The 21,418-nt window shown below is 46.3% G+C and overlaps 1 protein-coding gene across 2 annotated transcripts in view; it reads left to right on the top strand.

Moving 5' to 3' along the window:
• LOC146859237 (polypeptide N-acetylgalactosaminyltransferase 17-like) overlaps positions 1 to 21,418 on the top strand; it is a 1,122,647-nt gene that overhangs the window by 819,971 nt on the left and 281,258 nt on the right. For both annotated transcript variants that reach the window (XM_085649922.1, XM_085649923.1), the window contains exon 7: positions 16,280 to 16,465. In XM_085649922.1, the coding sequence (XP_085506048.1) occupies positions 16,280 to 16,465 (186 nt within the window). The remainder of the gene's footprint in view (positions 1 to 16,279; positions 16,466 to 21,418) is intronic.

Below are 21,418 nucleotides of genomic sequence, written 5' to 3'. Positions count from 1 at the left end.
TTGTTTTAGGGGTGTGCGAAATGTGAGTGTTTTACTATTGTGTAATCACTGGAAGTTTTGGGACGATTATTATGCATAATTACACAAAACGCACACCCATCACTTAGTACTACATTTTAGTGCAAACAGATGTTTCTTTGCAGCCATTTGTGACCTGAGACTGCATTTTCCCCTAAAAACAAATTAAACAGAACAGCTACAAACAACAGCCACGTGATTGTGCTTTTTTGTATTGTTCCAAGCTCCCGCGCTATAATTTTGTGACAAACTGCAGTGTCATTACAATATGTGGCAGAATGGTTTAATTGAACATTCCTGAAAATTATGTGAATAATGCCGGCATCATTTATATTTTTTCTGGGTCTTGTCTTCTCTTCTTTTTCCAAATATGAAAAATATTCTTCTATGTCAAGACCACCCTTCACACAACATATGTATTTGCAAAGCACACGTACACCCAGAAGGGTATCTTGGCCCTGAATAACAGATGTTTATTGTTACCCAACAGTACTCATAGTATTGACCTTGAATGGATAGAGGGCTGAGTGGACCCACTGGGATTTGATCCTGTGACCATGAGGTTGAATACAGGCCTCTGAAGGGGATGTATTAGTCCACTGAGCCACAAGACCCGGCATTGGGAGAGGTGAATGCACCTTCCCAATTCTATTGTACCACTTACGCCTGGGTAATCCGAAAGTACATCTGCAGGTGCAATCCATTTGGGAAAGGCATTTATAAAAGGGTAGAATACTCACTAAGTCATAACTTTGTGAGAGTTCACATCATTTTCATTTGCCACTATTTACTAGCACACCTACCGCCTCACCTACACCACACACAATTGACATCTGCTTACATAAATGTTGGTGAATCAAGATATTGCAAATCAAAGTCGGCAAGAAAAACATGTGTCCCAAAAATATATTTGAGATTAAGGAATAGGAGGTGTGATCTGTCACAGTGTCCCTAATGTGACTCGGTCTTGATATTTCCATATTGCAGATATTTTCTATCTCCTTCTGCTTTCACATACACATGCTAAATTCTCATATCTAAATTTCTTCTTGTAAACACTATGCAGGGCCTTTAAAAAATCCAACAAATCCAGCAAAATGCTGCCAAACCCCCATTCTGCAGCCTTGCTTGCATTGTGGGACAACATCAAACATGTCATGTAATCAGTCCATTGGCTCCCTGTAGACAATAGAATTGGGTTCAGTACTGTCTACAAAGCATCCTGAGGCAAATGAAACACACATCCACAGAAATGGGCACCTTACTACAGTCCAGTCAGAGTCCTCTGCTGAACCTACACCCATCAGCTAACAGTCATCCAAAGGGAAGAAACATGGAGGCAGGGCTCTGGGGCCTCAATGACCCAGACTTTTAAATGCACCTTAACCCCACCTTAGATCTGAGCCCAACCACTTCAGATGCAGAAAAATGTAGAAAACTGATCTTTTCAGGCAGATCTTCAATTAAGTATATAAAAGAGGAGACGTCACAAGCAATCATTTCGGACAAGGTTCACTGGTTCGTCTCCAGTCTCCCTGCCACAGCTAATTTTATTTTCATTTATGAAGCCCTCTGAAGTAACCAATAGGATACATGCAGCAAAACTTCCCAATAGATAAATAAATGGGAGCAGCAGAAGCATACATGAGGATGTATGAAAGCATATCAAATAAGAAAATGCATTAACAACATACATTTGAAAAAGAAAAACTAGTTTAGTACAGTAAATGTAGTCTAAATGAAAATCCTGAGTAGCATAAGAGAATTACAATAAACAGGCCAGAAAATATGTTTTTAAGCCACATGCATTCTGAATGGTTGGTGAAGGTTGAGATGAATACATTATAAAACCCTTTTTTAATCCATCATTCAACTACAGTAACAATGAGTTACACATGCTTTGAATACTGATATGAAATACATGAATACATGTTGATCACAATATCAATGGCTGAGGACACCAACATGGAATTCCCCTTTTCTATGTTTAAAAGGAAATAATTGTAAGGAAAATATTAAAACTGATTTGTATGTACAGATAAAAGAACATCTTTATTGCTTTCAATAATTTATTATTAGCACAAACTCCACTCCTCCAGGTTTCAGAGAACTGAAAATGCATTACAATAGAAAAACATCTATTGACTGTAAACATTTTAAGAGTAACAATTGTAAACAATAAATATATCTAGAGAGAGCAGTTACTATTAACATATCCGTAGCCAGATAACCAGGGAATGTTAAGAATTAAAGGAATTGTTTAACAATGGCTAAATACAGAAAAGCATCAGAGTATGAGATACAAATTTATCTATAGGAAATTTAGGGGTAGATTCACAAAAACGTGTGCTAAACATCACCAAAAAATGCTAATGCAACTTTACACATCGCAGCCCATCGCGGTAAAATAACCCTGTGTTAACGTGGAATTCATAACACGGCGGTAGCATGCGATAGTCCGCCAAAAACGCAGCCAATGTCCGCGATACAACCACTGCGACGGAGATAAAAACACAAACCACAACACCAGAAAACTTGCGATGAGCCCATCCATGATGAGGCAAGCAGGGATAAACACATGGCAGGTGGGAATAAGCACAACAAAAGCCTGAAAAAGTAAGACAGACCAAACAGAAAACAACAGCCAACTACAATGGAGGCAACCCGAGCCAGCAGACAACCCCACCAAACCCATTGGCAACAAAACATTGTACATGGCAGGCCAACTTGGACAAGATGAATGCAGCCTGAGAGTGGAGGAGGACAATAGCACAAAACCAGAACTCCAGCAACGATGTGAAAGGCACAAACAAGCACAAACACACCAACAACAAGAAGACAGCAATGCACAACGGAGGTGGGAGTCCAGCGCCACACCAGGAGCTAGATGACATGGAGGAAATGGTGTCCACCACATCAGTCTGGAGATGGTGGCAGGTCTTGGGGATACAAAACTGTACCAAATCACAGACACAACAGCAACAGGGAGAGGAACAAGCAGGGACTGGGGGACGGGGGGAGATGGGCACAATGGCACACATGCACAACTAAGCACAGCACAACTGCAGACAAACCATGCCCAAGGGTAACAACACCAACCAGGAGCACAAGTCACAAAACCCAGCAATGTCACACCACTGAACAAGCACAGAAGTGAAGACAACACCACCTGAAAGGGAGAAGAGTGAGCCAAATCAGAGCTGAAGGGACATCCCACACACACAGAGGAAGCAGGGCACCCCAACACCAAACACAATGTGGTACAAACACCAACTTGTGCACAGCCAAACACAGGACACAAGTGCACCCGCCTGTGGCCGCTAAATGGTCATACGCATCTGCAAAGTACAAACACACAGTCCTGATGGGGTAGCAATGCATGGATGGCAGGGAGCCAGAGAGTCTGTGACACACATATTGGCATACAAATCAAGACACAACACAGTTGGAGACAAGTGAAAGTGCGTAAACTTTATCAACAAGTGCGAGTCAGTACGGCCAAGCGAAGTGCCACGGTGTGCAAATTCAGCAGCATGTCTGAATGAGGAACGTAGGAAAGCGCCCATGTCCACCTTGAGGGAGTCCCTCACCAACACAAGTCAGTGCCAACCCGCGTTGGTTGTCCGCGCCTGCAACATGAGTCCTGGCCAATGCAGCCATGTCCACTGTTGTCTCCGGACATGTGACCATATCCACAACATGCAACCATGTGTCGTGACAAGTGCAATGGCTCACATCCAGTTGTGGCTGCAGGTACCTTGTCACTCGTCCGTGAACACTAGTGCAGCGATGTAGGCCAACATCTCCAATGAGCGATTGTTGCCCACCACATCTGACATGTTGTCGACGTAATCCATCGGCTGACCCGAACAGATGTGCTGACTCCAACTACTGGACCCATTGTGCACCAAAGCCCAATCGGGTAGTGGCTTAATGTGTTCACTGCACACGACGACTTGTGCAATCTCCCAGGTCCAGTTTCCAGCCTGCATGCCAAACATCCATGCATGCCATAAGCGGTCATCCCGGTGACACTCCTGGTTGTGGGCCAACAGGGGGCATACACACACGTCGAAATCCAGGTCAGCTACCGTTACGTTGGAGAGGCAGACATCCATGGGCCACTCGAATATGCACAAGCGACAATGCAACACAGGCTGCACGCAGGTGACGTGCACAAGGCGGAAGCTCAGCCGGTAACTGATCTGCAGCACTGCCAACGGCAGTGCCCCCAGTACATGCAGCAGACATGCACGGTACAGCTCCACGTGACTGGAGTAGACCATGTGTCCGGGATGGTCTGCCTTTGCGTCAGTGGCTCTGCCAGAAGCGGCACTGGCTTGCCCTGAGATAGTCCTGTGGATGAAATGGCACAGCTCGGTGCAATGAGCAGTGTCTGTGTGCAACGGTTGCAGGTCTTGGGTGGGGTGGGAGTACGTGTGAAGGTCAAATCACGCACGCCACTACGACCATGGACTACTGCGTGTGGGATGTGTACATGTTGGTCGCACGCCAGGCAGTGCGTCCTGTGGGAGTCGCAAGCAAATGCTATTGTATCTGTCAGACGGTGCTGGGCACATGCAAGTTCCTGCTTGGAGCTGCAGATGTGGTACCGCCTGATAGTACAGACAAAGGACCTTTCATCCCACAGTAAATTCACCAACTGCATGCATACAGGAGACGTACAGAGACCGGTGGTGGGTGTGGTGGGACGACTGCGACAGTGCGAATCATGGATGGTATGCCCAGCATGATGCACATGAGCGGACTCACTGTGTGTCACATTGCCACACAGTTGCTCCTCCCTGCCACGGGCAGCCACACTTGTGTGCGCTGCACGGTTGCATCATATGCACTTCTACGGGACACCATTCTAATGCCTGTCCGCGCATGTCCAGCGCCATCCCAACAACTCCGCGACGCTGGCTTTCGAAGGTGTGCACCTACTTGGGTGTAGGACAATGGTCCTGACACGGCGGACACAGGTGTCCAGCCCATGGCTGGCTGGGATCGCGCAGCAAATGAGGCCACTCAACAGACTCACACATCCGCTAGACTGATACACATCACACCTGGCATGCATGTGCCAAGACCCCGAGCGTCCTTGCGCTCCTACATGTCTCCGTACCTGCGGGCCCGCCCTCCTGGTACATGCCACATTGCAGCATTGTGTACTGTGGCCCTGGTGGCGACAACACCCCAAAACAGAGACCCACTTATCGCACTTCCTGCACAGGGCCAGGCACGGACCACGCCCTGCCCCCCCTGCCGAACAAGCACATGCAGTCTGTGCATGCAGGGGGCAGGTGTTTGGCTACATGTCCAGGGTCACTGCCAACTCTGAGGTAACATGGCAACGTCCGCAGAAGACAGCACACTGTGATGTTGCAGGGCCCGTGCCCATAAAGCTGACACAATGAACACATGGACATACTTGCTCAGATGGTGTGAATGGCTACGGGCACGTGCGCACGGCCACATTTATTATCAGACACACTTACCGAGTGACACTTGTGTTGGATGTGTGTGGGGTGTGTGCACAGCAGATGACAAGGGCTGTCTGGTGCAGTCAGAAATCGACAACAGTGTACATTGTAAAGGACACAACCATACAACCATAAAGGCCCCATGATTTGTGCTGCACAGAGTTAGTAGCCCCGGATGCACAGTGTCCTGCACGTGCCTGCTGCCACGGGCCGCTGACTTGCGGTGCACTAGGGCAGGGTCACGGGTGCAGAGCAGGTTCACAAGATGACAAGGGGTCTTGTCATGGAGTGTCTCGATGGACAGTGGAAGGTGTAGCCCCAGGGCAGGATGCAGAGGGCAGGCCCACGCTGATACAGTCAATATGGTGGAGATGAATGGAACAGACACATGTCGGATACCAAGTCCGGTCCAGCCAGAAGAAGATGCAGAAAACCACCAGGCCATGGGCTCTGATGCCACCAAGGTCCAACCAGATGGTGCCCATGACTCATTGTGCACAGAGTTAGTGGCACCAGTGCAGTTTGGGGATGCCGCCTGCGATGAGGCGTGACCAACGGTGTGGATTCCTCCACATCTTACCCAAAACACAGATCCACATGTGTGACCTGCTGGACCGCAGTGTAGGCCTGCGGCAGCGGTCAGCACGGGCCATTCACCGAGTGTCGCCGGCATAGGTTGGATGGCCCCACCGGCCTGCGTAGTTCAGGTTCAGTGGCACCAATGGACACGGACTTGCGATGAACAGGGCTGATGGCACCAGGTCAGTTATTGATAGTGTGCGGTCACCTCCGTGACTGTGACCTGGCTTTCGTCCAGACTGAGTCGCATCTTCCTCTTACTCCTCTCTGCGACCACTGGACTCTGCCATTCGTGATTCGTGACTAGGTGCTGGATGTGGGACCTACTGGTCCGCAGGGTAGTCCTGGTCCCTCATCCATGTGTCGCCGGCTGGCATTGAACAGGGTTAGTGGCACCACGTGTTGCCGGCTGGCATTGAACAGGGTTAGTGGCACCACTTCTTGCCGGCTGGCGTTGAGCAGGGTTAGTGGCACGACATGTCGCTGGCTGGATTTTAACAGGGTTAGTGGCACCACGTGTCACCGGTTGGCATTGAACAGGGTTAGTGGCACCATGTGTTGCAAGATGCCCATATGGACCTATGCCTCACTGATTGGGGGGGTCTGGTGTTGTGGCCACTGCCCTGGCTTTGGGGTTACTGCCATTCAGGACTCAGGACACAGTTTCACATGTGGGACCTACTGGGCCGAAGAGGACGCTGGTGTAGTATGTGAATGGGGAAGGAGTAATGTGGGCCAGCGTCAGGGGGCCAGTGAGTGTCTACGGAGGCTGCAGAGGTCACAGAACTGGTGCTTGGAGCTTGCACCGGCATGTGGTGGACCCTCCTTGACACACGCCGGTCTCAGAAGGTGATCAGTGTGGCCTGGCTGTGCGGGGCGGGCCTGACAGGTTCGGGATCCAGCAGGCCGGGGTATAGTAGGCGCACATGATCGCTGGCAACTCAGCTCAGGAGGACGGCATCGGCCTTGTGGTGTAGTGAGAGGCGCCGCCCTGGCAGAGACATTGGGTTTTCCGGAAGAGGACCACGCCCAGGGCTATGTGCTTTCTTTTCACACCCCTACGCTGGCCTGGCGTACGCCAGGCCATCCGACTCTGCTCTCGCTTACGGGGGGATGTAACAGGCAACATTTCTGCAAACTCCCCCACTGGCCGGGGTGACATGGTTGCGTCCACTGTCCACTACACCCCATACACCAGAGATGTATGTCGCCATGGATATGGGTGTGTTCTGCATGCTGCGGTCTGTCCAGCACATCTCCGCCACGCTTGGCATTGTGTGCTTTCCAAGTCATGGGTTTCCTGCCTCCTTCACACATGCCTGGTTGCCACCTCTCCCCACAGTGGGCTTGTGTGTGACTGAGGTGTCTTGCTGTTTATGGCTCATGTTCACGGTTTGCCCACGTTACTATTGTGAGTTGTTCTGTCGTGTCGGGTGGGTGGGCATGTTGTTTAGCATGTTGGTTTTGATTTTGTGACGTGTGTGTTGCCAGAGTTGTGAGTTGTATGGTTGTGGAATTGAGGTGAGTGGGGTGTTCATTTGGATCTTGCCAAGGGGATTTACATTTCCCTTGGTGCCATCCTGGGGACGCTGGTTGCTGATGGACTGTCGAAGGATGGAGGAATCGTGCACACTGGCTGGGTAATTGGAGGCGAGATTGGCGGAGGTTCCACGGTGCTCGACTGTTGCCTGCAAATTGATGTGAGACGTGTGCTTTCTGTTGCGGTGATTGTGTGCTGTGTCGGCAGGGTGGACAGGTATGACATGTGTGCTGTGGAGTGTCCCCGACACGTGCGTGCATCCAGCTATGGCGTATGGGCCTTGCTTGGTGTCCAGCAGGTCTTGTGCATTGTGTTGGACATATAGGGACTGGGGTAACAGGCTGATGGTGATGTCCAGGTCAGGTGTGAGGGACTTGAATGTGGCTGGCTGTGTGACTCCTCCGACTGTGGCTGGTGTTGGTTGGGGGGTAGCAGGGGCCAACAGGTGCAGCACAGCCAGCAGCTTTGTGTGGGGTTGTGATGGACTTGGCCCTTCTGGCAAGTTCACCCCTAAAACTTTTTGCATTATCCTAGCCTTTTTCCTGTGCTGTACTAGTGGTTTTAGGCCTCTAGGCGCTTTTACACTGTGTCCCAGTGGAAAGCGTGTGCGCTCTGTGTATGGTTTGGTGAGACTGACCTGCCCTCCCATAGGAATACATGGAGGATCTGAGTGACCGTGTTAAGTCCTGATGTGAGAGGAGTGCGGGGTCGAGTTTGGTATGTGCGAACTCGTGAGAGTGAAGGCTGCGCAATGATGTGTGCGGCGTTACGGTGTCTCATGTAGAAGTGCCACTTTTAGAAGCTGGCCTGTCTGTATAATAATGGTGCAGTGACTGTTTGGCTTGTGATTGGCTGGTGTGTCTGGCTCCAGGAGTCAGGATGGGTCTGCCCCGGTGGTGAATGGAGAGAGCTGCATGTTGATGGCAGGGAGGAGTACACCTGGGACCTGAATAGGGCTGGGCTTTCCCCACACAATGCTGGCTCCACCCCCTGTGGTGCGTCTAATGTCCCTGGCCTGGCCTGTGAATAGGGAGAGGGGCTGAGCAAAACAAAGTGCTCAGGAACCAGTTGCATCTGGTTCGCCCCTTCCCTGCACCTTTGGAGACAAAGGATTCTGTGTATAAAAGAGGGGCTGTGACCCCATGAAAATGTTCTTGTTCTGGACTTGAATCTACCAGGGGTGTGCTGCTGCTGGGGCCAGGGGAAGGCCCTGCCCAGCCCCTGGATGCCTGAGGGACTCCTGGGACCTTTTTGGATTGATTTTCTCTGTCCCAGGACCTTTGCATCCTTCTAGCGCCTGGGAGCGCTTTTATCGTAATTGGCCCCCTGTGATTCAAGAGGGAGCCTGTGCCGTGTCTTTGCAGCGCTGGGCTGCGATCTTCTGAGGGAATCCTGACGAAGGGATTCCCCCGCATGGTGTTCTGTTGCGGGTGCCCACCCCGCTTGCTATTTATCTACTTTATTGGTGGCATTTCGTTATTGGTTCCGTTAACTAGCAGGAGCCCACCCTGCTTTATCGCCAAAATTGGAGGGAGCCTACCCCTCGTGGCGCTTTTTCCCAGATAGTCGAAGCGGGTGCCCACCCCGCATTTCACCGCCGCGGCCCGAGCCGCATTCAAAAATTACCGCTGAGTCCGCGGCCCGCCTGGTTGTGGGCGGGGCTGCAGGACGGAAGTGGAAGTGCTGCCTTTTTCTGGGGAAGCTGCAGCACCGGAGCTTACGGCCGGAGGGAGGACGGGAGCCCACCCCGCCTCCCGGAGACAGGGGAAGAGGAAATGCCCCCGGAGCCTTGCGGGCTCCACAACCAAGTCCCGGGTCCCAGGAGGGGGCCCGGGTGAAGAGAGAGAGCAGCGCGGGACACCCATCTGGGAGGGAAGCCCCGCTGAGTGCTGGCCTGATGGAGGCAAGCCCCGGGTCCCAGGCGGGGGCCCGGGTGAAGAGCGACGCCGCTGACGGCAGCGCGGGGCTCCTAAGAGTGAGGGGAAGCCCCGCGCCACGAGAGGAGTAGAGTCCTACCTTCGCCCCAGCAGCTGAGTGACGAGGGCTGGGGGGAAGGAGGGGACCGAGGCACCAGTGCTGGTGCCTACTGCCTGAGCGGCCCTTCATGGCAGACGGCCGCTCCATCGGGGGTATGTGTATTTTCAGAGCCTACGTGGCTCCAACATGGGCCGTGTTTGTTCAGAGCTGAGGTGGCTCCAACGTTGGCCCCATCATCCTTAGAGCCTAGGTGGCTTCAACAACGGGGGCATATTTTATTTAAAACGTCAGTGCGCTCCACAGTACCTTGGGGCAAGTTCCTTTTCTATATTGGCGCACATTTATTGCAGGAGCCCGTGCGCTCCATGGGGACATGTTTGTTTTCTGAAACAGATGGCTGCAACGTGGGGCACATTGGTTCCCTCATATTTGACTTCCACAGCTGCGCAGCACTTAGTGCCAGCTGCAGCGTTTAGGCCCTGTTCTTGTCCCCAGCTGCCCAGCAAGTAGTGGGCAGCTGCTACGTTTAGGTTCTGGCGCAACCTAGACCCCAATGTGATTGAAGTACTATTGTGTTTTAATGCTTATGGTGTTAGGAAATGTACTGTGTGTAGTATGTTTTGCGCACCCTGTGTTAATGCTTATGGTGTTAGGAAATGTACCGTGTGTAGTATGTTTTGCGTGCCCTAGCTTAATGCTATTGGTGTTAGGGAATGTACTGTGTGCAGTATGTTTTGCGCACCCTGTGTTTTATACCTCTAGGTATGATTTCTGCATAGGAGGTTGTTTTACCTGTTAGGTTTATGTTAGGGAGATTATACTTCCCTGTGTGATGTACGCCCCTAGTGTAATTATACTTAGGAGGTAAGGTCTAATGCGTTAGACTTATGAGAAATTGCATAATGTGGTTATGCCCCTGTGATGTATACAGGATAGGTTTTATACCTGATTCTATTATGATAATGCTGAGGTCATTATTGCGCCTGTAGTTACTGGTTGTGCTCTACCGTTAAAATTTGTGTTCCAGTTGGTATATGTTCTACATTTACAATTGGTGATTTGTGCTAATTCTGAGAGTGGTCCATGTGGCCCAGTCTTGTGTAAATAGTCCCCTGTAAAATTCTGCCCAGTGCCAGTTGGCACAGTGTAAATTATGTGATTATCATCTAATGTGTTTATTATAATACAAAGGCTATTTTTTATATATAACCTTGTGTGGAGTTTCTTTTGTGGTGGGCCTAGGGTGTTGTTGCTGTGTGCGCGCGCAAACGCTTTACACATTGCCTCCGGGATAAGCCTGACTGCTCATGCCAAGCTACCAAGGGGGTGAGCAGGGGTTATCTTTGGCGTGTAACTCCCCAGCCCTGACTTAGAGTGGTGGTTTCTGCCTGGCTTTGGCGCAAGCCCTAGCCAATCAGAAATCCCATTTCTAAGAGGTGGGATGTTGGTTGTCCACTTTGAGGGTGCCGTCGGCCTGTTGGGCGTTGTTGGTCAGGATGCGTAGGATGTCCTTTTAAGCCTGTAGTGGGCAATTACATTGTCAGGTGTTGGGTCTGTGTGGCTGGTGCGTTTCTTGGGGGTCCGCTGTCTTTGTCGGCGCTGCCTCGGTGGTGGTCCAGGAGGTGTTCCGTGTGGGTGTTGGCTCCTGGGGTGGTGGTGGTGGGTGTTGTGGCCCTCTTGGGTTTCAGGGCCGCATGACCAGTGGCTCCGTGCCCTTCCTGTGGGGTGGTCTCCCTTTTGTGGTGCAGGCTGTGGTCCGACATTGCACCACGTTACAGCAGGTGTTATTTTCCTGCTGCTAACACACCTTATCGCCTGTTTTGTGTTCTTATCCCAGTTCTGGCTGGTCGTTGTGAATGTTGTGGAGTGGTGTTGTCACGGCTTTGGGCACGGGAAGGCCTACTCTGCATCTCATTGGCAATAGTTGTCGTGGTCTTCTGTGGCAAGGTTTTTTGCCGCTGCTATCGCGAGTAAACTGGTGCTGTGGGCTGTTAACACCAGCTTGTGAATGGGGCGATCGATTTATCGCAACTTTGGCTGCGATAAAGTGCCGTTAACTCGGTGATAGCTCCTTGTGAATATCCCCCTTAGAGTTGATATACTGTCTGAAATAAAATTATTTGCAATGCAAATTGGTCTCAAATTTGTGAGAGTTTGAGCTATTAGTGTTGTAAACCACAATGTCTTTTACCGGTGTGTTTTGGGTTGTAGTGGGAGGAAACAAAATAAAAATGAGGGACAAAGAAGAAGGATTGCCTATAGCAAGCAAGGATTTTGCAAGGACATCGACAAATAGAGTTTGCAGTCATCTGCGATAGTCTAACAATAAAATAACATCTGTATGTTTAGGAGTGGCTCAGCCGGCGCTCAGACGCTGCGTCCAGCCCCAGGTCCCAAGCCACGTTCCCCACGACTGCCTCCTCCAGCACCGAGTACCAGAGCTGAGAGACCCCGCCCCAGAGGGAGCCGAAGCATAGCACTTGCCACTTCCATAGCTGCTGGGAGCTCCGGGTGTTCATAATAAACATGTTAACAATAAATCCTTCTTTAGGACTTTTGGATATAGTCACCGGAAACAAAGACCCCAGTTATTGAACGCCTCAAGCCACTCACCGCGTACTCAGCAGCTCGGGCAGGGAGCAGCGGAAGGGAGTAGGTTAATGGGAAGCAATAGAATGTGCAAATGGGATGCGATCTAGTGTGAACAGCATAGCTCATCGGCTAATGCTTCCTCCGACATTAAACCGGCGGACACGCCTTGTTAAAGGTGCAGAAGCTGCGTGAGGCTCAGTTGGGAAACCTGATATGCTCAGCTACCCCAAAGTTTACATTCATTGTTTGTGCGAACAAAAAGTCTGCATTGCCCATTAACACACCGGAGAGCAAACAAGGCTAATCCACACTTAAGCCATTGTAGGTAAATATAGTTATTATAATAAATATGACAAATAAGAGTTGTATTTAAGAATTGATAAGCTATTGAAAAATACTAGTAATCGTGTTTGGATTGGAGGAAATGACCGCACCAGAACACTTGTTAGAACATAGATTTAAACAAGCAGATGCTTAATATAAAAATGTCTACAAAAATGTAAAACAAAACTGATGTAAAGTTAGCTATGAAACAAAAAAAAACACACGCGCCTCGCGTGGCAGCAGGGGGAGGGGAGAAAGGAGGGGGCCTGCGTGATTCGCTTGCGGGAGCGAGTGGCTGGCACCACGATAATTGATAACATATGGCGCGAGCCGCTCGCTCCCGCAAGTGAATCTCCACATGTTCACGCGTTGCCATTGAAGGCAATGGAACACGTGCACGCTTTTGGCTGCAAAGCTGTGCCGATGACTAAAGGTCTCTCCTAGGCAGCGCATGCGCGCTGCGTAGGCGAGACCTAAAAACAGTTTCTGTGTAGGTTAAAGTATGATATTAAAATATGGAGTAAATAGATAGTTCGAAAAGAATAGTTGCAGTTTTGGCAACTCATATGTCAACAGGAACATAGAGTATTAATTAAAAGGATTACAAGATCTATATAGAAAAAAACGGACAGATTTATCAAGGCTCTTGCCAGATGCAAAACCAATAGAAATAAGCAAGCTAGCTCAAAATCTTGTTAAACTACTTTCATTTTATTTTTAGTCTGAAACTGGTCTAAATGTAATGCAAATTGAGTTTTACGCTAGCATGCATAACTTTGCATCAAGGAGACAAGCTATGGATACTACGTGGGCCTTTCCATGCTACCGCCCATGTGTTTTGATAAAGAGCCCTAACCAGTGACTTTGTGAACCCCCCTCTTTAGGAGATTAAGTAGAGGGAACCACTAAAAGACAAAACACGATCTTATGGAATAGCAGGACATGATTGAGAGGTCGGGTCAAGTGTGTTTAGGTAAGCCCAGTTCAGAAAAGCAGAATGAAATGACGGAAACAAGGAAACAACCTGCAGAAAGAGCAGGAAATAGTGGGAGAGCGAAAGGCAAGTAAGAATAGATATTGCTAGAAAAGAAAGAATTTTTGTCGAATCTACAAAGGGGAAAGCTGGAAGGAAGGCAAAGTGAAATGTAATGTGAAAGGAATGGTCGGTGAAAGAAAAAATGAAGGATGAATGCAAGGACTGATGGTTGACGGGATGAAGAGTGAAAGGATGAATAAGTAGAAGACTGGAAGTATGGATAGATTTATGTGTGAAGAATATGGTAACTGGATGGATGGACAGATGGATGAAAAAATGAAAGGTGAAAGGATGGATTTATTTGAGAACCGATGGATGAAATCTCAGTGTATATTTAGAATAATGAAAGGATGGAGGAAGGCTGGAAAGATAGAAGGATGATAGAGGGGTGTAAGCACAGCAGAATGGATGGATAGATGAGTGGATGTAAGGGTGATAGAAACTGCTATAGGAAGGGCCCGGTTTACTTGCTTCGCATCACTTAGAAATTTGGTCAAAAGTGGAGGTTATTTTTTTTTCCGGGCAACTCCCTTGCTGATACCAATAGTAAACAGGGCTTTGAGCCAAAAAATATTGCTTCTTTGGATAGGAGCAATGTAGGAGAAAAGGTTTTTTCTACAACTTTTCCAAACTTTGCTAGTGTGCTGCACTGCATACAATCAACGTGGGAAAAGCTGTAAAGTTAGTCTGAGCATATTATTATATTTTGGAAGGGTACCCTTTAACTATGAGACCTGTGCTAGAAATTAAGCACAAACCTTGGAGGAATGATTTACTACAGAGGATGCCCCTCCTGAGCATGAGGAGTTAAAATCCGATAACTAGTGTATCACAGTTTTGAGATCACTACCCTTAGAGGTGTGAATAAATCAATAATCTTCACTATTTGGCCTGACTCTAACTGCATGAATGAATACACAGATTAGGTAGAGTTCACACTTAGCCCTGAAGAAGGCCTTCTGCCCTAAGATGCAGTATATAGACTGAAACACGTTGGCACAATAAGGGATGCTAGAGTCTTGGTACTCGCTGCACATCCTCATAGTTCTTTTTAATCTTATCTAGGGTAGCATCAATACAATTAGTTGTTTCACCCTTCATGTCATTTTAACATTGGTTCTCTATAAATATTGTGTGCCTCTTTATCAAGAGCTCCCTCTAACTGGCACTTCCTGGCAGTACTACCTATCCATGTTGGGATAAGGTTACCATAATAGCCTCCACTGCATGCAGGAGGTCACTCCCATTGTTAAACAGTGTTTAGCTATGGAGGTCCTGTGATGTTTACCTGATGTCCTATCCCTCCCCATTTACTGTAGTATAACCATCTGTGCCTTCCCCTCTCACCTCACTTTCCTAAACAGCAATAGGTGAATGTCCTGTAGTGAACATCCCCATGACTTCCTGAAGAGCTTTGCAAATGGGCGATTTGCTTTGAGATCCTTTGTTTTTCCTTTGCAGACACGTCATACCTTTTCAGCAGAGTTGAGAAGCTGGTGACTATCTAGATTATGACAAAAATGAACAGTTTTTTCATAAAACATATTTAGCATATTTACCAACAATCCATGTACACTGATGTATTAGATTTTTGATAATTATTACAATGATAAATATCACCATAGCGTACAAACGTTTTTTGGGCTTGGGAACTTGGGCTTGGGCTGCTTTATGGAAAATATGACTTTTATTACTAATACCTGGACCTTACAATGAGAAAGGCTGGTGCGGGTTATACTTCAGATAACACTTTGAGTTTTGTCACTTGTCAAAACAGATTACTTTGATGTATGATGAAATGGTACACAGCATTGCGCATGCGACCTCTATGCTTTGTATCATTGGTGCAATTTGCGCCATATTACTGTGGCTTTAAAAAGAATTAGGTATGCCAAACAGTGTTAAGGACTGGAGCAGGTTTTCAGTGGCAGAGCAAATGCCCAGGGATATGTTTGGCTGTCCCCAGTGCTCAGAATTAAATATACCACTACAGTCAGAAAAAATAGGGTGACTACACAAAAAGATGCACTTCCTGCATAGCCTCAAAGTGAAATACAGCAAGATCACATTTTCTTTACTGTGATCTGTTGCTTTGAGACCATTTAGGGGTTGGCAGACAGTCCAGTTTATAGATCGATACATAATGCACCATGCCTAACAAGGTGGCGATTACTGTGAAGTAAAGACAGGCAACGCCGGAAAGGCTCCCGTTTCTGCACTGAAGGTTTGCTGAGTGGGCACCATGCTTGAAGCACCTGCTTGGCAACCTTTTTGTATTGTAAACATTTTTTGCTTAATATAAAAACATCAAGGACAAGACACACCCTGTGCTTGAGGGCCATTCTACATTTTCCTGGCAACCGTCTGGCATGCCTTGCATAGCAGACACGAGAAGGCAAAAGGAGTGACGGTCATCCTGCCCTCAGTATGGAGGGCATCCATCTTTTTTAGATTGGTGCCCATTGATGGACAGCCTACCGGGACAGTGGTATACACCAGCAGTCCCAGGGGAGGCTCCAGCAGTCTAAACACAATACTTCCCCAACTCTAAATTGAGCATATCAAAGGCAAGTTTGGTCATTAGTGCTTCACATTGTAGATTATGTACTACTCTATGTATTCATGTTTCAAGCACACTCATTATAGACCTGGTTTGAACAGATTCTTTACATAAATATAAAACTATGATTGCTTACATGTGTTGAATTTTCCTCCTTCTTCTTCCAGGTATGGCTATGTGGTGGAAGCATGGAAGTCCTGCCATGCTCAAGAGTTGCTCACATTGAACGTAAGAAAAAACCTTACAGCAATAACATTGGCTTCTACACCAAGAGGAATGCTTTAAGGGTGGCTGAAGTCTGGATGGATGATTACAAATCTCATGTTTACATTGCCTGGAACCTACCACTAGATGTAAGTACTCTGTTATGTGAAAGCATCTCCTGTAATGCCTCACTTTTCTATTTGCCCACTATTTTCATACTTAACACAATTTAAAACTGCAATAATTACTGCTTAATTCTACCCAGGATAATAATCCTCTTAATAGTTTAGGGTCTTATTTATAGCTTGGAGGGAATTAAAAACTCTTCAATTTGTGAATTAAACATGAAATACCGTGTAGAATCTATCAGCTGAATTTCCTCTAGTATTGAAACTACATGCATAGTATTGTGGTGGAGAATTATCCAGTATATTCTATTCTGTATGTATACATAACACCATTGTGTAGTTATAGTTAGGTCAGAGTTTCTATAGGGAGAATAATATCTGTTTTGCTAATAACTTTGGCACTGCTTTACAAATCCTCACAAAACATTTCTTAAATTCATCAACCCCAGTTCCTAAGTCTCAGGCTGACTCATTAAGTGAGGGTCAAGAAAACATGGGTTCCAAAAACATTGAATTCCTATGCAACTCCTCTAGGATATTCTGTCACAGCTACAAAAAAAGTCAGAATAGCATTACACCAAATTTGGTAAAAGGTTCAGCACTGTACTCAGACTGCATGCTTACAGTGATTTGGTTAAAATCTGCTCAGCTGTTTTTTAGAAATTAGTATTTAAAGAGATGCGCGGAAGGTCATGAAGGGGCTAAAAAGTTAGGTACCGGTTCTGTTCGTACATGCTCTGATTGACGAACTGAAAGGGGACTAGTCAATCATGATTGACTGACCACAACATGAACAATATGTTGGGGAAGCTATTACAGGACTCAAGGACATTGTTTCTCTGTCATGAAAGTTACATAAATATAAAAAAAAATGTAATGGACTCAGGGGGTCACAGAATGAAGCACAAATCAAGGGTGTCAGGAGATTATAGTTACAATATAAAGCAATTGTTGGTGGTGTTATACTCATTTTCTCGGGAGATCTTATCATGTGTAAAATCCTTACCCTATGCTGAGATCTGGGGAACCATGTTTTATAGAAAACTGTTTTCTATCTTAGACGTTATGAAAGGTACTATGGAATACAAATTGAGAGGACATTTTCAATAAATTCACAATATCCTTCTCAGCCATGTGAGTATATAGTCTGATATGTTGATTAAAATTGTACTTCCAACAGCAGCAGTTTGTCAGTTGATTCCTCAGTATTCTACAGCAGCTTCAAACAGAGATCCAAAGAGCAACTAAAGTGCTGCCATTCTTTTTTGTGGCTGAAGTGTGACGCACATTGGGAATCAAAGCTGTAAAACTAAAAGCCTTTCCTTTAGAACTGAACAAAATGATGAGGTTCATTTTGTCATAGAAATTCTTAATGTACTAGAAACCTAAAAAGAGGACACATTTTCCGAATTCTCAAATTTCTTATTCATCTGTGTCAGTAAATCTTTCTGACATGCTGACTGAAACATGTTCTTTTAACACTAGCAGCAGTTTTTCAGTTAACTACCCAACATTCCAAGTCTTCTAATGAACAACTAGACTTCTAACATTCTCACCCTCTTTTAACTTGACCGCACATGGGCTCTTTTTCTACCCTTTGTGTACTCATATGGAGATAATGATTCTGCATTAGTGCACCATGGTTTCCCATCATATTTACCAAAAAGCACATCTAACGTAAAAGATGCAGTTTTCTTTCAGGTTTCTCCTCATCATATTGGTGCATTTGGTTGGTGGATACGCACTACAACTAGCGCTAGTAGAAGTTTGCATATGTGCACATGCGTTATAAAGGGTGTTGGCGCTACCATCAGAGATGCCGACTAGGGAAAAATGTTTGAGTCTTGACATCAACTCAACATGCTGTTGAGCACACTGTGCCTAAAAAATAATGTGACTTTGTGTAACGTAACTGGTGCTGTGTAAGGTACTTCGATACCTTTGTGTCAAGCTCACGCTCTATAAAAATACCCCAAAACAGGCGCTCGTTGGCAAAGCTCTGCTGCAGTGTGGTTACTGCACTGTATTTTTCACCTATTGCAACTGCCATGCAGATTAAGAATAAACTATTTGACCTTTGAGGAAGTATTTGCTTCTTCAATAAATATGTGGGAAGAGGATAATGTGGGGAAAAACTGCATAGATACCATCTGTTTATTTTTATTTTTATTGAATGTTCTTATAATCTTACATAACAATGGTCACATCTGTAACAATCCCATGAAGTACATTACAATGAGGAATCCATTACATCACGGTATCCAATAACACACAGTGGAGCAATCACATAGCATATCAGTGTCTCACTGAACAGTCAAGTATTGGGATTAATGATTTGTTTTAAGTAGATCAGGATGTTCACGCAGGTAGACAGTGAGTGGCCCCCAAATGTCTGAGGGCTTAGAAGCAGTTAGTAGTTCTTCAGCGTATATAAAAAATTGTCTCTACAATAGACAGCATCTAATATCCAACTTGTTAGAGTCGGGGTCAGCTTGCTATCCCAATGCATTGCTACTCTACATTTTGCAAGCAGTAACATTATGGCAACCAACTTCTTTTTTGCAGATCTCACAGGTATGTTGAGGCCTAATAGGCATACTTGTGGTGTGCATGATAGTGTACATGATATGAGCATTCCTAAGTGGTAAATCACAACTTCCCAATATTTCTTTACCGTATCACAATTCCATGCAAGATGTGCGAAATCTGCCTGGTCAATCCCATATCTCTTACAATGTGCGTTGTCACGTATTCCATATTTATATAGTTTGGCTGGAGTGTGGTATGATTGAAGTATATATTTGTAATGGATGATACGGAGATTGCCATTGGGTGTGAGCAATGTAGTGAGCGTGCAACAAGAGGCCCAGTCTTCATCCGTCAGGGAGACGTCTAATAATTTATTCCAGTTGTCACAAGCTTTGTGAGTGTGAGCTCCTATTTCAATTTGTACCAGTTTATACAGTCGTGAAATTATATTAGAGTGGGTGGAGTCTGTAGTGGTTGCAAGACAGGGGGTTCTATGTGATAGGTTGGATACAATTCTCTGACAGCGGCTCTCAGTCTATGATAAATGAATCGGAATAACAGCGATTGGTTGCTTATATACGTCAGATCATCAGGGGTGATGAAGGTTCCATTGGGATATAAGTCGCCCATCTGTGCTATACCCACTTGTTCCAAAAACATCATGCTATTTTTTCCTTGTGTGACAGATAGCGCGGGGTGGTTCGCCAGCGGTAGATTCAGGGTGTATATGGGAGTTTTGTTTGCCAATTGACTTATGCGTTGCCATGCTTGTGAGTTTGTCCGTATCATATTTATTTCCCGCATTGCCAAATGACGTCGTGTATGCGTGAGTATGTTGGATAGCGGTATTGGGTCTGCGTCACCATCTTCTACTGCGAGGTGCAGCAGGTATTTTACTGGGTGATACCAATAGTACGCATATTGTGCCTGAGCGCATAAATAGTATAAATAGATATCGGGGACTGTAAAGCCGCCTGCGGCATATGGGAGTGACAGGGTATGTAGACTTATTCGGGCCTGTTTACTGGCCCATATCAGTTTGATGAAATTCGTGCGTATCTTGTTAAAATTTGAAGCAGGTGGTGGTATTGGTATATTAATAAATAACAGCTTGGGCAGTAGCACCGTTTTTATTAATGATATTCGATCAGCTAGTGAGGGGGGAGAGTGATCCATCTATTTATTTGTGTTTCTATGTGAGCTATTGCGACGCCATAATTGTACCTAAGTACTAATTCAGAGTCTTGATGTATCCAAATTCTGAGATATTTAATTGGATCCTCCTGCCATACAAGAGGGAATTCCAGTTTAGGTGCTTTTGTATTCCCTGTTAACGGTATCACCGCAGATTTGCTCCAGTTATTTTGCAGTCCCGAGTGACGCCCACATTTTATATATTCTCGCAATAGTAGTGAAAGGTTCTCTTCAGGATCTCGCAGGTATAATATCATATCATCTGCGTATAATGATATGGTAATAGGTCGCAGATGAAACCGCAGCGCCGTGTGTGCATATTTCTGACGTATTTTGCAAGCTAGCGGGTCTAACGCAATTGAGAAGAGCAGAGGGGACAGTGGACAACCCTGTCTGGTGCCACGTAGTATTGCTATTACTTCTGATATATGTGTATTTACTTTGATGCGGGCAGTGGGCTTAGTGTATAAAAGGGCGATCCAGTTGGTAAGCATTGGTGGTAAACCAACTCTTCGTAAAATCGTGAACATATAGGGCCACTCAACAGAATCGAAGGCCTTAGCCACATCTAGTAGGACCGCTACAGCTTGTAGATCTGGATTTAGTTGGTGTAAAAGGGCAAATATGGTGCGCAGATTATGTGTGGTTGATCTATCGGGAATTAATCCCGATTCAACATGTAGGACTATAGTGGACATGAGCGGTTGCAGCCTCGTGGCAATGATCTTTGCTAATATCTTAACATCTGTATTAATTAGTGAGAGGGGTCTGTAACATTCCGCTTGTTCAGGATTTTTGTCTGGCGTTAGCAAAGCCACTATAAGCACTTCCTGTAGCGTTGGAGGATGGATTCTATTGTTATAGGCTTCATCATACATCTCAAGCAGGTGCGGGATCAATAAGTCTGAGTATGCTTTATAAAATTCCCCAGTGTATCCGTCAGGACCAGGTGAATTACCATTGGGCAATGATTTTATAGCGAGCTGTACTTCTTCCTCTGTTATAGGTTGGGCTAGGTATTTGCGATGCGAATCAGATAACCATACCAGCTCTATGTCTTCAATATATTGCAGATTTTCGGGCTCTGGTACTGTATGCTGCGTTCTATAAAAGTCGCTGTATGTGTTCACAAATGTTGTCAGTATACCTTGGGTGTCACAGTGTATCTGCCCACTGCCATCCTCTATTTGTATAACAGTGTGCTGTTTATGTTCAGTACGCACTTTTTGTGCTAGTATGCGGCCTGTCCTA

Source organism: Triturus cristatus, chromosome 3_2 (assembly GCF_964204655.1).
Source record: "Triturus cristatus chromosome 3_2, aTriCri1.1, whole genome shotgun sequence".
NCBI lineage: Eukaryota > Metazoa > Chordata > Amphibia > Caudata > Salamandridae > Triturus > Triturus cristatus.
Note: the sequence above shows the minus strand (reverse complement) of the source record. Positions and strands in the feature narration are given on the sequence as shown.